We start from the raw sequence: 13,865 nt of genomic DNA on the forward strand, positions 1-13,865 counted from the left end.
TATAAACCAGTAGGTAATCACTCGAATATGAATACCAACTTATTAATAACATAATAATTTGACATTTATTATCAAAGCCTTTTCTATATACCGAATAATCTCAAAAATATTTTTATCGTTCTCAATTTTATTTAATATTTAATCTGAGCTTATCATAAAAATATAATATACCTACTATTGTAAGTGAGAAAGATTTGCCGTCAATTTCAGAATGAAACACCTATATGGATTTTGAAAGCTAATTAAGTCTGGCAACACTATAAATAATAAGGCCGCCATTTTACTATTGTTGTCAATTTTGTGAGAGGCAGCGTAAATCGTTTCTATTCTATATTCGATATTTATTAAACATATTGAATAAGGTATAAACATGAGTTCTAGACATCGTGAAAAAAGCCGTTCAAGTCACCGAGATCGTGATAAGGACAGAGACAGGGACCGAGATCGTGACCGGGATAGAGATAGAGATAGGGATCGGGACCGGGACCGTGATCGTCACCGATCGAAAAGGTTTGAAAATGATTTTATAAGGATCTTCTTGCGCCTTTAACTTCCTAATCATTGGCAGCGATTTTCAAAAAAACTGGTTGCATCCGATAATTATTTATATTTTAATTTTCACCTCAAATAGACTGATTTTTTTATAAACCAAAACGAGCTATCTAAAATAATTGTATTGGGATAAAAATAACCCTTGAATTATGGGAAATTCGCAGATAAATAATTATAAAGATGCAACCTTGAAAAACAGCTCTTAATTCACAAATTACAAATCACAATGATCAGTTTATGTAATATAAAACAAAAAATAAAAAAATATATTAAGTACAATGCCAATAATAAACACGATTCAATTTGACCTATCGATGTCCGAACCAAATGAGACAATCAATGGCAGTCTTCGGAATTCATCCAATGCCATCTTCTAAATGAGATTTAAAACAACAATGCTTACACAAGTATTAAAGGTACTTTTAAACGATCAGTTTTGCTGTCCAATCAGCCTCCGTTTTAGTCGAGCTCTCAGTTAAACTGATGTGTAAATGCATAACTGAAGCGGCCGAGTGAAACCGAAACGGAGACGAGCCAGAATGGGTTTTCTATCAGTTTTCGTATCCGTTTTTAGAGTTGCCAGTTAAATTGACGTGTAAATTACTATGGGTACTGAGATACCCGGGGTTCCAGCGGCTAGCTCAGGTGTCCATCGAACCCTGGATTCACAAAATAAAAAGAGTTAAACGATTGGAGTGTAAATAAAACACGGCCTTTCGTGCTCGTAACGTGGTCTTCTTATATTTTCTTAATTTTTAGTTTTACAAATTATATTTATATATTTGGAATTTTTACAGTTGTAGTCGTCAGGTCCGTACGATTTGAAAACCAGACGCTCACTAACCCATGCCGTCCAGCAAAAAGGACTCTCGTGATTGGCCAAATTTTATCGTATGATGCTTTTGATTTGACGAATCACGAGGACCACCCCGGCTCAGGCGCGTGGAAATTTGAACGTTGCCGGCAAGCACGGCAAAATTTATTATATATGAATACTTATATTTAGTCTTAAAATTATCTCTCTCATCCATCATCATTTATACTTTTTTAAGTCAAATTAAATTTATCTTAATTACACCTCCGCCCAGTATATGATTTTCACACACCGGACGAAGGCCTTTACTTATGAATAAAAAAATTACGTAGTTGAGCAAGGAATCAGATTAGATGTTTTATGAAGCCGTTTCTAGAGGTCAGGGTTACGTTTCGACTTATGACTACTAAATGATTATTTTACACCGGGAGAAGCCCGCCTGTAACAGGGGTGTATCAGTACAAGTCGGTTACGGGGAAGCCAAACACATTTTGAAAATAGCTGATATACTGGATTATTTGTTAGGTTGGGTTAGCTTAGGTTTTCATTTTTGAATTCATGAATTTTGCCCAAAATCGGCTATGACAATTAGCGCGGTTCCCGCCTGGCTTCCCTATAACCGACTTGTACCTTACTATGTTGACGTATTTTTCATACAACTTTTCTAATTTCGGTTATTATTTCTCCAAATATAGACACTGCATTATACCAACCAATGTGTTTAGAAAGTTATTAAGTATAAGAATAATATTAATTTTTAGTGGATACTTCAATAATAAGTAAACATACCTACATCACCGTTCCCCAATTGAGCTGTCAACTGAGACTGAACGGACATCTATACTGATCATTTAAATACACCGTCGTTTCAAAACTGAACGGACCAAAACAGAAAACTCGACTGAACGGACAACAGAACTGACGCCTAAAAGGACCTTAATAAATCTACTGTAACCTATAAACAAACGAAAGCCCACTATACAGTAGGTTTTCATATATTTCTGAGTTTCTTCAGTCGGTTGCGTTAGGACATTGGAGCAAGATTGTTTATGGATAAATCGATCCACCACCACCGGCCATTGTTGCGCTTCAATCACCTAGCTTAGTTTTCATGAAAAACATTTGGATAATAATAATTTTGAACTGTCGTACATTGTATAAATTGGTGTAGCATCCGCTCATTTTGATTTCTACACAAAATGTGAATTACGGGCTGTTTCACAACTATTTTTTGACGATTTAGAGTACCGAATACATTATCAATTTCTTGATCATATTTTAAAGGAATTATAAATTTTATATTACAGGGATCGGAGCCGCCACCGTAGTCGAGACAAGGACAGGAAGAGCAAGGACCGAGATAGAAAATCGAGAGATCACAGGAGTCGGAGCAAAAGTAAAGGGAGGAATAAGTCCAAAGATCGGTAAGCCACTTTATTAATAGTGAGGTTATGTCTGAGAAATTAATAGATCACCACACGAGGGTACTGTAAGAAAGTTTTTTCTACGATATTATTTAAAGTTCACTCTTTTTTGATAAATCATAAATTTAAAACTTTTTTATCTATATAAGAAATGTAATAAATAATACGTTTTAACGCAGACGCAAATCATACGCAGGCTTATTCTGACATATCACTTAATATCAAAAAAGAGCTTATTGCTTGCTAATTGTGATAAATATATCACATTTATCAGTTTACGTATTCTGGCAGTTAATTATGTAATAAAGTTAACCGTCTAAACAGTCAAAAGCTGATATCTTTTAACATCCCCTCTCTTGGTCGTGCTAACTTTGAGAACGAGACAGAGTATGTTGATTTTACATATTGAGAATTGAGACACAAGATCCGACTGTTTTGTTGCAGTCGCAATGACATGACTAATGAAATTGTAGGTTATGTTGATATGTCTGACGTGTCAATACAAAATTATTGGGTTCGGTAGCACGAACATATCCGAATTTGACTGACATGACTAAATTTTCGCCATATTACGGATTAGAGATAGCCGCCGATAACCGTTTAGTGTATAGAACACCTTTCGGATATAATAACGAGTAGAATAACGGAAACGTGCCAAAGTGATTAAACCGTTAAGAAAAGACCTGATGAAATGTAAAAAAAAGTGTTGATAAATTGGCATCTGAAAATGAGAGCCTGGCCCTGTTACTATTTTTCATAGATTAATGTTTGTTGATTCACTTAGCAACTATAATAATGACACCCCGGAAGTCCGGGTAGGGAAGGGGGTGGGGGCGCACAGCCCGATCCGACCTCCGCGCTCAACTCTCCGGTTGACCGGGCGTCAATTAGCCCTGGTTAGCGTGCTGTCGGTCGATTTGTGTGAGTCACACGACCAGCTTCCACCCTTCGACTAGCTCAGTGATTTAAATTGTTTAGGGCGGTCAATTGTTGCTGGGTTTTGTGTTTGGGTAGAGCACGTTCAGTGTAAGGTTAGGCCGAGACAGTTGATTATGGTGGATCTTCACAATGAAACACACGTTGTTCGTAGCACAAAGTTTTATTTTTAACTTATAGTTCACAAAAAAAAAGGTACGTACACAACACGCAGATACACAATATTAAGTTTTACACGGTTTATAATTTTTCAACAGTCCTAAATTTATTAATGATGGGCGCCGTAGGCTGTGACAATTAAAATTTAAGATTCAACGTGACACGAAGTCCGTCGCGTATCGGAGGCTTCGGCTAACTGCCAGCCAGATTGGTTATGTCCCCGTTCCAGCCTTATCGCTGTCCCTCTCGATATACCCCTGGACGCTCATCCCTCTCTGTCGTTCTCGCCTGCGGCAGAACGCTTGGGCCTTTACTTGGGTTTTACCTAAAGGGTCGTCCAAGTCACCTTTTTGCCAGGTAGTTGAAAGTTACAGCGATTTCGGAGGGATTGAGCCCAAAAAAAAACAACACTAGGTATCTTAATACAAATACGATTTAAAACTAAAGTTATTTCCTTTGAGTCTCGATCATACCAATCCCGTAGGTCCAACCTTTATCTCCCTATCTAGCAATTTTTATATTTATAGATAATTAATAAAAAGCATCTTATGCATAGAACGGCGATAGAAGGACTTTGGCTTGGCGGACTATAAGAAACATGAATGTGGCATCCATAGCTTCGCTCGTACTTTGCCCTTAAGGGGTCCTCCATACACGTATAAACGTGGCGGTATCAAGAATATATTTTTAAAAAATTGAATTTCCTATCAAAGTTTTCAATAGGATAACATCAGAAGGTTCCGTCTTCTATATCGACGGTGTTTTGGCCAATTGATGTAACCCTCAAATTATACGAAAATGAGTTAATGATTGGATCTCATTTTAAAGACGACAGAGCAGGTCCCGGCCAAATGTTGGAAATTAAAAAAAATTATTTACCACTTTTTGGAAGGGAAACATCATTTTACATTGGTTTTAGGTATAAAAATTATGACCCGGCCACTTGATGTAACTGAATAGTGTAACCCACTGCAAAGACTTTTTCTCATAAGACAATTGATGTAAGCCACTATTCTATGTTGGTTACACCATTTGCCCTGTTCACTCATTCAGAAAGTTTGTTCGCCACGTGCGGTTTGTCAAGTGATCGGAGGTGTATTAAACGTATAAGGTGTATAAAAAGAGAATATTTTGTTCCTGTTAATACTTTGGACGCTGAAGACGTACATGTGCGTAATGACTAGGCGGCCGATCGATGTAATTAACGTGAATTTTAAAGGTGCTAATTAAAATCTCATTATATAGTCAGCAGTGAATGAGTTAATAACGCTACCCGAAAAGTTTGCCAGGAATTTTTATTAAATACTCTTATGCTTCACTGAAAAGGAAAATAATTTTCAACTTATAGGTGCGACGAAATTTTGGATTCGCTGCCAATCAGAGAGCGATAGTCGAGCTGTGAACACGTCAATGTGATGGCGACGGGGGAATTAATTTTTAAATCGTGTAAAGATGACTAAAAATCGTTACCCATTTACTTGAAACAGAAAACATGTCAATGAATATATTATTATTATTACTAATAGAACAATACACATAACATTAAATGGACGCATGTTGCATAAATTATGTTTTGAACTGCACGCGTTGTTTGCACAATCTTCGCGTCGCGTCGTCACAATCGTTTTAGAAAGTGCCCCAGCTGAAGTATAGCTTTAATTTATCCCAAAATAAGATTTTCTACACAATTCAAAACAAAACAGAACTTCATACAGCCAAACGATATAGTCGTGAAAAACACACTCCAAAAAACAAAACATCTTTAGAGGTTTTGCACGACATTGAAATGTTTATACAAAAATTGCCAGCAGTTCCTTCGCACTACTGTAGAGCAAGCACAACACGAAAATATTTAAATGCGGAATTGAAGAATACATCATTTGTTTACAGGTTATACAAAGACGAATGTAAGATACGCAATTTTATAACATGGTCTGAGAAAGTGTTCAAAGATGTATTTCGTACAAAGTACAATTTAGGTACCCACCATCCTAAGACAAATGTAATTACATGTGAAAAACTAAAGAATATTGCTGAAGAGAATATGACAAATGTAGAAAATGATTTCTACAAAAGGCACAAATCTTAAAAAGGCCGAGTTTTCGAAATCTATAGACTGAAAGGAACAAGATTTAGCCAAGGAAAATCCATTTTTTATGTGTTTTGATCTCCAAAAAGTCTTAAACATACTACTTTATTATTTACGAAAATTCACAGTCTTTAATGAAACTTTCTATGAAAGTGTGGCCAGAAATGGTTATTGTTTTTTTATGCGGAGAACAGGATGGGCATAGGGGAACCAATGAAATTTATACAATTTTAAATAACTACCTATTTGAATATAGTGGATGAAAGGGGTTCAGTGAGCACGGTGTCGCTGTACTGTGATTCATGCCCCGGGCAGAATAAAAATCACCAAATTTTAGCCTGTATCATTCGGTTTTTAAGAACAGCAAAAAATATTGTAAATATCAGCATAACATACCTTGAACCTGGACAGACTTATATGCCTGTTGACTCCATTCATGCAACAATTGAAAATAATTTAAAGAATAAAGTTATTTGGGCCTCATCTGAATGGCCAACACTAATAAGTAATTCTAAAATCAACCCCCTATTCAACGTAATTACAATGGACCATGGAGACTTTAAAGACTATGAAAGTCTCCAGAATGCAATTCTCCCCAAATTAAATAAAGCAGATCAAAAAATAATGTTTAAAAAATATTAAAAAGGCCTGGTTCTCCAAAGACTCTGACCACGTGCTTTTTTCTTATTCATTGAACCCTAATGCGGAGAAAAGTACCTTTACATTTTCTAGAGGAAGGTCTTCCCGACGAATATCTGAGCCAACCGTATTGTGATGCCTATACGAAACACCAATTTCTATTTCAACCGCCAAATTTAAAGATCTGTCTAAACTTGTACAAAATAAAATAATACCATCTAGATACCATGAAGAATATTTGACAATGGGGCATCACAGTGCAGTTGGTGATACACTGAATGAAACAGACGAAGAAGATGAGCCACCTAATAATTTATAATGTTATATTCTATGGATACTTAACTATAATACATTATTTTTTATAACATAATTCTTGTTTAAAACTTTTAGAAAAACACAGTATTAGTTTTTAATTATAAGGTACCTACCTACCTATATGACTTATTGTTTTATTAAGATATCATAATTATATTTCTTTTGAATTTGTCTTCCTTTTTAACAATTTAAAAAATATGTTAATAATTATAAATTTGTTTTATTTGTAATTTAAAAATATATTTAACAAAATGTTATGTTTATGATAAATAAAGTCAAATGATGTAACCCATAAGATATCTCCTAACAAAATGAGATATTGACAATAACTGAACCATCCAATTGATGTAACCCTCATTTTCTAATTTGAAACATTTTTTATGTAAAACTGGTTTAAAATACATATGTTTTAGTAAATAATAAATACTTCAATAATTAAAATCGTATTAATTATATTTTTTTTATATACCTCATAATAGAATATTTCCGATAAAAACAGTTTTTACTCTCTCCTGAATAATTTCAATTTTGAGGGTTACATCAATTGGCCAAAACACCGTCGATATCATCTATGCAACATCATTGGTTTGAACACTCAAGGGGAAATCATCACATTACTTACATCATCATGCATCATCATCGTCAACAATACATGCTTGTATCTTATTTTGTACTCTGTGTTTAATTTTTGTTGACAATAAAAACACCTGTAATAATTCTGTCATATATTTTTAAATTTTAAATCACATCATCGATAAGTTTGGGCGCAGATGTTTTTATTTAAAATACAAATCAATCGAACCTTGTAATTATTTACAAGATTTTATCAAAAATATGCCAGATATCCTTTTCAGAGTTTTTTTTGGAGAATGTTGATATTTACAATAATTGCATATTTAATTTTGAGGTCGATTTATTATCTTTACAACATGAACCCTACAAACCAACCCGCCCCACATAACACTCGGTTTTAATAAAGCGTATCATGAAGCCCTACATTTGGATGTGATACCAAGACTGTGGCCGCCACACTCTCTAGTAAGCTTTGACTGAGTTTACTGAAAGACGTAATTTAATAAAATGTGTGATGGGAGAGAAAGGCATGGAAACTTAACAATAATAAATGAAATTAATGATATATTCTTATCTGTACAGGGATGGATCAATTGCTCTGTTGGACCAGATGGTGGGCACGACAACAACGAGCACGGTGCGCGCGTCAAGTGGAGTATTGGCTAGCCGCCTGGCGCAGGCTGCGATGGCGGCCGCCGCAGCTGCTGCGGCTGCCGGCCTCTCCAATAGCATGTCTGCTCCCGGCCCCCTTCCTATCTCTGCCGCGGGTGCCGCTCAGCAGCATCTCGACGCCATGAACCATCAACTAGCCCAGCAGGAGAGGTCACATGGTAATATCATATTTCTATAACCGTTTATTCATGAACCTTTGAAATGCCCTACGTTTTGTAGATAGGAAAATATTAGGATACTAGAGTAGAATATAAAAATGTTGAAAAAAAACATGTCAACTGGGTTTTGTGATTTGAATCCTGATTCCAAACCACAAAAGCCAGTCGCCAATATCATTGAATTTTGTAAAGCTGCAGCTCGATGACTATTAATTAGTTAATTTATTCATAATTAGCGAGGCCACATGTGGGTATATTGGTAAAGCACATTTTCCGGAATCTGACTACTGACACAAGATGTGCCATATTTCTTTCGAGATTTTTTCTGATAGATATGTTTCTTAGGAGTTTTCATACAAATTTATGTAGGTACAGCTTTTTTAAATTTGTAAATTACATATGTTGGTGTCACCACTGTCGGTGCTACCACTGTGGTGTTCGATGTGTGGGTTATGGTGTTGAGCATGATGATGAAGAAGTCGAAGATGTATGCAGAAGCGAGTTTTATTTGCAGCGTAACGATCGGTACAATAGTATAAATACAATGACAGTACATATTATCTACTGAGATAATTACGAGCCAGGTACTTAGATTCGAGTGACTTGTGAATTTTATTTATTATTACAAATATAATATGATACTATGGGAAAGGATTATTCGACTAATTTTCCATTGGGACACCGTATTTCATATCATCAATCAATCTGCTGATTCAGCTAAACAGTAAACTTGTCTACCGTTATATGAGTCGCTGGCGGTTGAATAATTTGATACATTAAAAAATAGATATTTGATCACTAATATACTGACAGCTACACATATACAATTTTATTATTAGTTGAGAGGCGTCGCTGAAAAGATTATCTTCAAAACCGGTGATACAAAAATGTTTGGGAAATTCTGATCTAACGCATATCGTGGAGATTACACGCATGCTGAATGCGGTCTCACTCGTACTTGTGTTAATATTTTGCTTAGGCCTTGGTTAATAGGAACAAAACAACATTATGAAACGATTCTTTCTTCGTGAACTACCTCATTTTACAGCTATGTGTGTGTGTTGCGACCCTAAATCTCTTAAAATGCTTTTAAAATCAACGTTATGTGTTTGATTATTCAGGTGTTTTCTCCATCAAAATATTTATGTGATCATTTCATTTTCGTAATTGAATTTTTTTAGGCCATGTAATTACAAGTATTTTGAATTATTTGTTCAGTTGGTACGGCATGCCGGTTCTCGCAAACAGATCTTATATAAGGCAGTCCACTAGTCATGAAATGAATTGTAATACGCCATCAATGTAAATGTGTAAACGTAAGAATTTAGGCAATCATTAAGATGTCTCAAAAAATCGTTTTTGGTGTACTAAATCTAAACTAAATGCAGTTTTTTATCGTTACTTTTGTGCCGGATTTTGATTGTAATGATTTACTTTTGCTGAGTGCTGGCTTTTTATTTAGTAATATTTTGTGAAAAGATTTGGCACTGATAAACAGACGTCTTGCCTCTTCCGTGATTGGTTGATTGCGAGGAGGAAATAGTGAAATCAAATTCGATAAACAAAATACAGTTTATCCATGCAACGTATATTATTATAAGTGATGCAGATATCGTTTCCACTGTCAGTGAAACAGAAGAGGATGAGAATAAATTAAAAAGAAAATTTAAAAAAAAGAAGAATATATTATCAATGATTTCTTCTGTCACAACACGGAACAGACTTTATTAGAGTGCACCGACCAATGGGGATTTTAATATTATCTTATTCAGAATTATCTGTGGGAGAATACGTGTAAATTTACATTCTAAATTTGAAAAATCAGGAAAATCATTTCATCTATTCAATTCTAAACTACTTTTTCGAAATATGTTTTTTACATCAATCGATTCTCAATTTCAAACATTTCTGTATAAACCTAAATGTATAGGATTATATTGAATTAAGAAACAATTATTTTCATGCCACTTCTTAAGACGATACTTCAGTGAAACGGCAAATAATTTTCAACTATAGGCGCGACGAAATTTTGGACTTGCTGGCATTCGGAGAGTGAGCGTCGAGGTGTGAATACGTCAATTTGTTTCGTGATGGCGACGGGGGTATTAATTCTTAAATGGTGTTTTTTTTTTTTTTGACCATCTCCGATCCTAATAGGATCATATGGGCCTCCACTAAGTGGAGGTTTGTATTAACAGATTTTATTTTTACGAGAAATGGATGTCAGCCACTTCAACCTATTAGGTCCATACTCTGACTACATATACACAAATTGAAAAACAATATGTGTACTTGCCAGACCCAGGATTCGAACCTGGGACCCTTGACACTATAGACCGGCGCTTAAGCCACGCGGCCATCGTGGGTGTAAATGGTGTAAAGATGACTAAAAACGTTACCCATTTACTTGAAAAAGAAAACATGTCAATGAATATATTATTATTGTTACTAATAGAACAATAAACAGAAGATTAAATGGACGCATGTTGGATTTATATGACAAATTATATTTCGTTCGGCATGCGTCATTTGCACCCGCGACCTGCAATCCGCGCATCGCCTAGCCACAATCTTTTTAGACCATGCCTCAACTGAGGTATAGCCTTAAGTATTCTAATAGGTCAATGACATTGAGTTACTTTACAAGCTGCTTGTTGGCGAATTTACAATCTGCTTGTAAACTCGCCCAGTGTCATCATCGAACAAGTTAACAAGCAGATTGTAAACAATCTACCGAGAAAAGTTGAAAGCCGGTCTATTTTACATGCTACACGCTGGCGGGCCGATATGCGTCTGCGCAGTAGAGCGATAGTGGCAACCTCCTGGTAAAAAAACGAACTACGTCCTGTCAAAATAGTCGCTGGCTTCTGAGCGAGTGGAAAGTTTTGTGTGTCATCACAATCACACTAGCTGACTCACCCGCTTTTAAACTCGCCGACTAGCAGCTTGTAAAGTAGCTCAATGTCATCGACGTTTAAGTGACATTACTTGCCAATGTATTGAATTTTTCATGAATTTGAAATTGGAAAAAATTTCCCAAAATTATTTGTAGTTTGAAACACTAAAAATATTTTTTTAATATTTCGATATTACATAATTAAAATCGAATTAAGTATAGTTTCGTAATTTATAAATTTCGCTTTCCTGCACATTTTATAGTTTGGTGTTTAGGATAGTTTAGAATTGAATAGACAATTTATTTTAATTGGTTCGTGAAAGAAAACAAAATTTATCATTTAATGATACTCTCATTATAGCTTGACAGATGCTTACAGTGCGGTAATAGCATAGTGAATGATTAGAGTATTGAGAAATTAGTGTGTTATATAAAAGATTTAGGGTTAATTATTATAGGAGTAGGGTCTTGTAACCTACTGTAACCTTGGGTAACATACACAATCAATCAAAAATAGAAACATGGATGATGAAGAGCCATCAGCTAAGCGTCGTCGCTTGATGAATGAACGAGTTCAGCGATGGCGTGCTCGGCCAAGTCAGGAGACCAAGAAAGACTCGGCCAGGCTGATACAGCAGCTCACAGACAAAGCGTTGAGTGTGAAACACCGGAAAAAAGACAGTAAGACATATCATACACGTAAACGAATGAGAGAGAGGGAGACGGAGGAGACGTATGAGAATGTTGACAGGTTGTACTACCATTTGGTAATATTTACTAGTAAAAAAAATTGTAGAAAATCTTTAAGAGCATGCATATGTGAAACGGCAAATAATTTTCAACAGTAGGTGGAACGAAATTTCGCAGTCGTCGCCAATCGGAGACTTGTCAGTCGAGGTGTGAACACGTCAATTTGTTTTGTGATGGCGTCGGAGGAATATATTCTTAAATCGTGTAAAGATGACTAAAAAATGTTCAGCATGTACTTGAAAAAGAAAACATGTCAATGAATATACTATTATTATTACGAATACAATAATAAACAACATTAAAAGGGTGCATGTTGAATTTTTATAACAAATTATATTTCATTCGGCTCGCGTCATTTGCACAATCCGCGCATCGCCTAGTCACAATCTTTTTAGACCATGCCTCAGCTGAAGTATAGCCTTAACAGATTCTCAAAATCAAAAATTAGAAATTTTCTTAATACGTATTAAATGGTAATTTAAAATGAAATGAAAATTAATTGCACGGATTATCTGTGATTTCTGGTTATATCTGCCGCCCCTCCTGATTATTTGCCTGAATAATCGGCAGTTTACTATAGTTTTATGTTGAATATATATGATATAGTTGAATGTCATCCACATAAACTCACCTCACGTAATTGGAATATATCAACGTCCAAAGTGATTGAACTGAAATGAACACAATTATTGCTCTCTCGTACAGGCAGTTCGTACACACAACTACTTGACAAAGTGGATTGCTTTGATCAGCCGGCCTTCATCGCTCATGCAGTTGTAGAAATTTCAAAAATAGTAAAACAGAAAATGCCCGTTGACACTTAAGTTTAGTCCATCATGCATGTAAACTTAAAGCATCGCAGACAAGCATTAGCGTTAATACATGTTACTTACTTTGGCTATTTTGTCTTTTACGTTTTCAAATATGTCATGGAGACTACTTAACCGATGAGTAACTTTAGTGAGAACCTTAGTGGAAGTGTAGGTGCGATGGATTACATTGATGATGAGAATCACGTACACTGTTGCCGCACATCGAAGATGTTGGAATAAGCAGAAAATGGCTTACCACACACTCATATTTTGTCCCAAATGTTTCATTACAGATAGTGGCGAAGAGACGGCAGAAGAGAGCCGGGCGCGGCGCAAGCGTTCCCGCTGGGCTGGATCGGAGCACGACAAGACGTACATCCCGGGCATGCCCACCATCCTGCCGGCCACGCTCACCAAGCAACAGGAGGAGCAGTACTTGCGTAAGTTTACTGCCCTCCGTCATCACCATATCATCGTACTTCTCGTTAGCTTCTCTCCATCCCACACGCCCACTGTTGTGCTCATTCTGTCATGTTGTTCATGTCATGTCTTTGTGTTCCGCATTACCGTCTTCCCGTGTGAGCCAACGCAAGAATGTCGAATCGGCTATAGATATTAGCATTCTATCGACTGGAGCATTTTGCAGATGTTACGAGCCCTACTATCCTGAGTTCGCTGTGAATTCAAAACATCTGTACGAGTACTCAATGTTGCAGTTTATAGAATGCTCATTTCAATGGTTTCACATCGAAAGTATGAATATTATTTTAAAATTTAAATATTCAGTAAACCCAGTTGAGCATAATATATGACAATATTGCTTTGGCTTAAATGGAAGATATCTGTTTTCTTTTTTGTTGGCATTGAGTATTTATATTAAATTTACTTATTACATCTAGTATATTTTGGTATCCATAATTATTTGAGATAGCAATTAGCTTTAAAGTTTTGTCTTTTCTTAAAATTGATGAGTTAATGCACAAATGTTGTACGTCCAGTTTTCACTGAAATTGGGTCATGCCCTGTAATGGTGTTAACTGTCTATCCTTTGTGGAAAGTCATTGAATTGATTAAAA

At 35.7% G+C, this 13,865-nt stretch overlaps 1 protein-coding gene across 2 annotated transcripts in view; it reads left to right on the top strand.

Annotated features, from left to right (window-relative positions):
- The first annotated feature begins 282 nt into the window (after positions 1–282).
- The window catches only part of LOC147073179 (uncharacterized), a 33,672-nt gene continuing 20,089 nt past the window's right edge, over positions 283–13,865 (top strand). Inside the window, exons 1-4 of one of the 2 annotated variants that reach the window (XM_085945142.1) lie at positions 283–510; positions 2,674–2,790; positions 8,084–8,331; positions 13,083–13,229. In XM_085945142.1, coding sequence (XP_085801268.1) covers positions 371–510; positions 2,674–2,790; positions 8,084–8,331; positions 13,083–13,229 — 652 coding nt within the window. In that variant the 5' untranslated portion in view covers positions 283–370. Of the gene's footprint in view, positions 511–2,673; positions 2,791–8,083; positions 8,332–11,588; positions 11,909–13,082; positions 13,230–13,865 lie in introns of those variants that run through there. The other variant, XM_085945143.1, reaches the window with a different exon arrangement.

The sequence above is a fragment of the Rhyacophila brunnea genome, unplaced genomic scaffold, assembly GCF_057557595.1.
Source record: "Rhyacophila brunnea isolate RB1 unplaced genomic scaffold, BYU_Rbru_1.0 scaffold_18, whole genome shotgun sequence".
In the NCBI taxonomy this organism is placed as follows: Eukaryota; Metazoa; Arthropoda; class Insecta; order Trichoptera; family Rhyacophilidae; genus Rhyacophila; species Rhyacophila brunnea.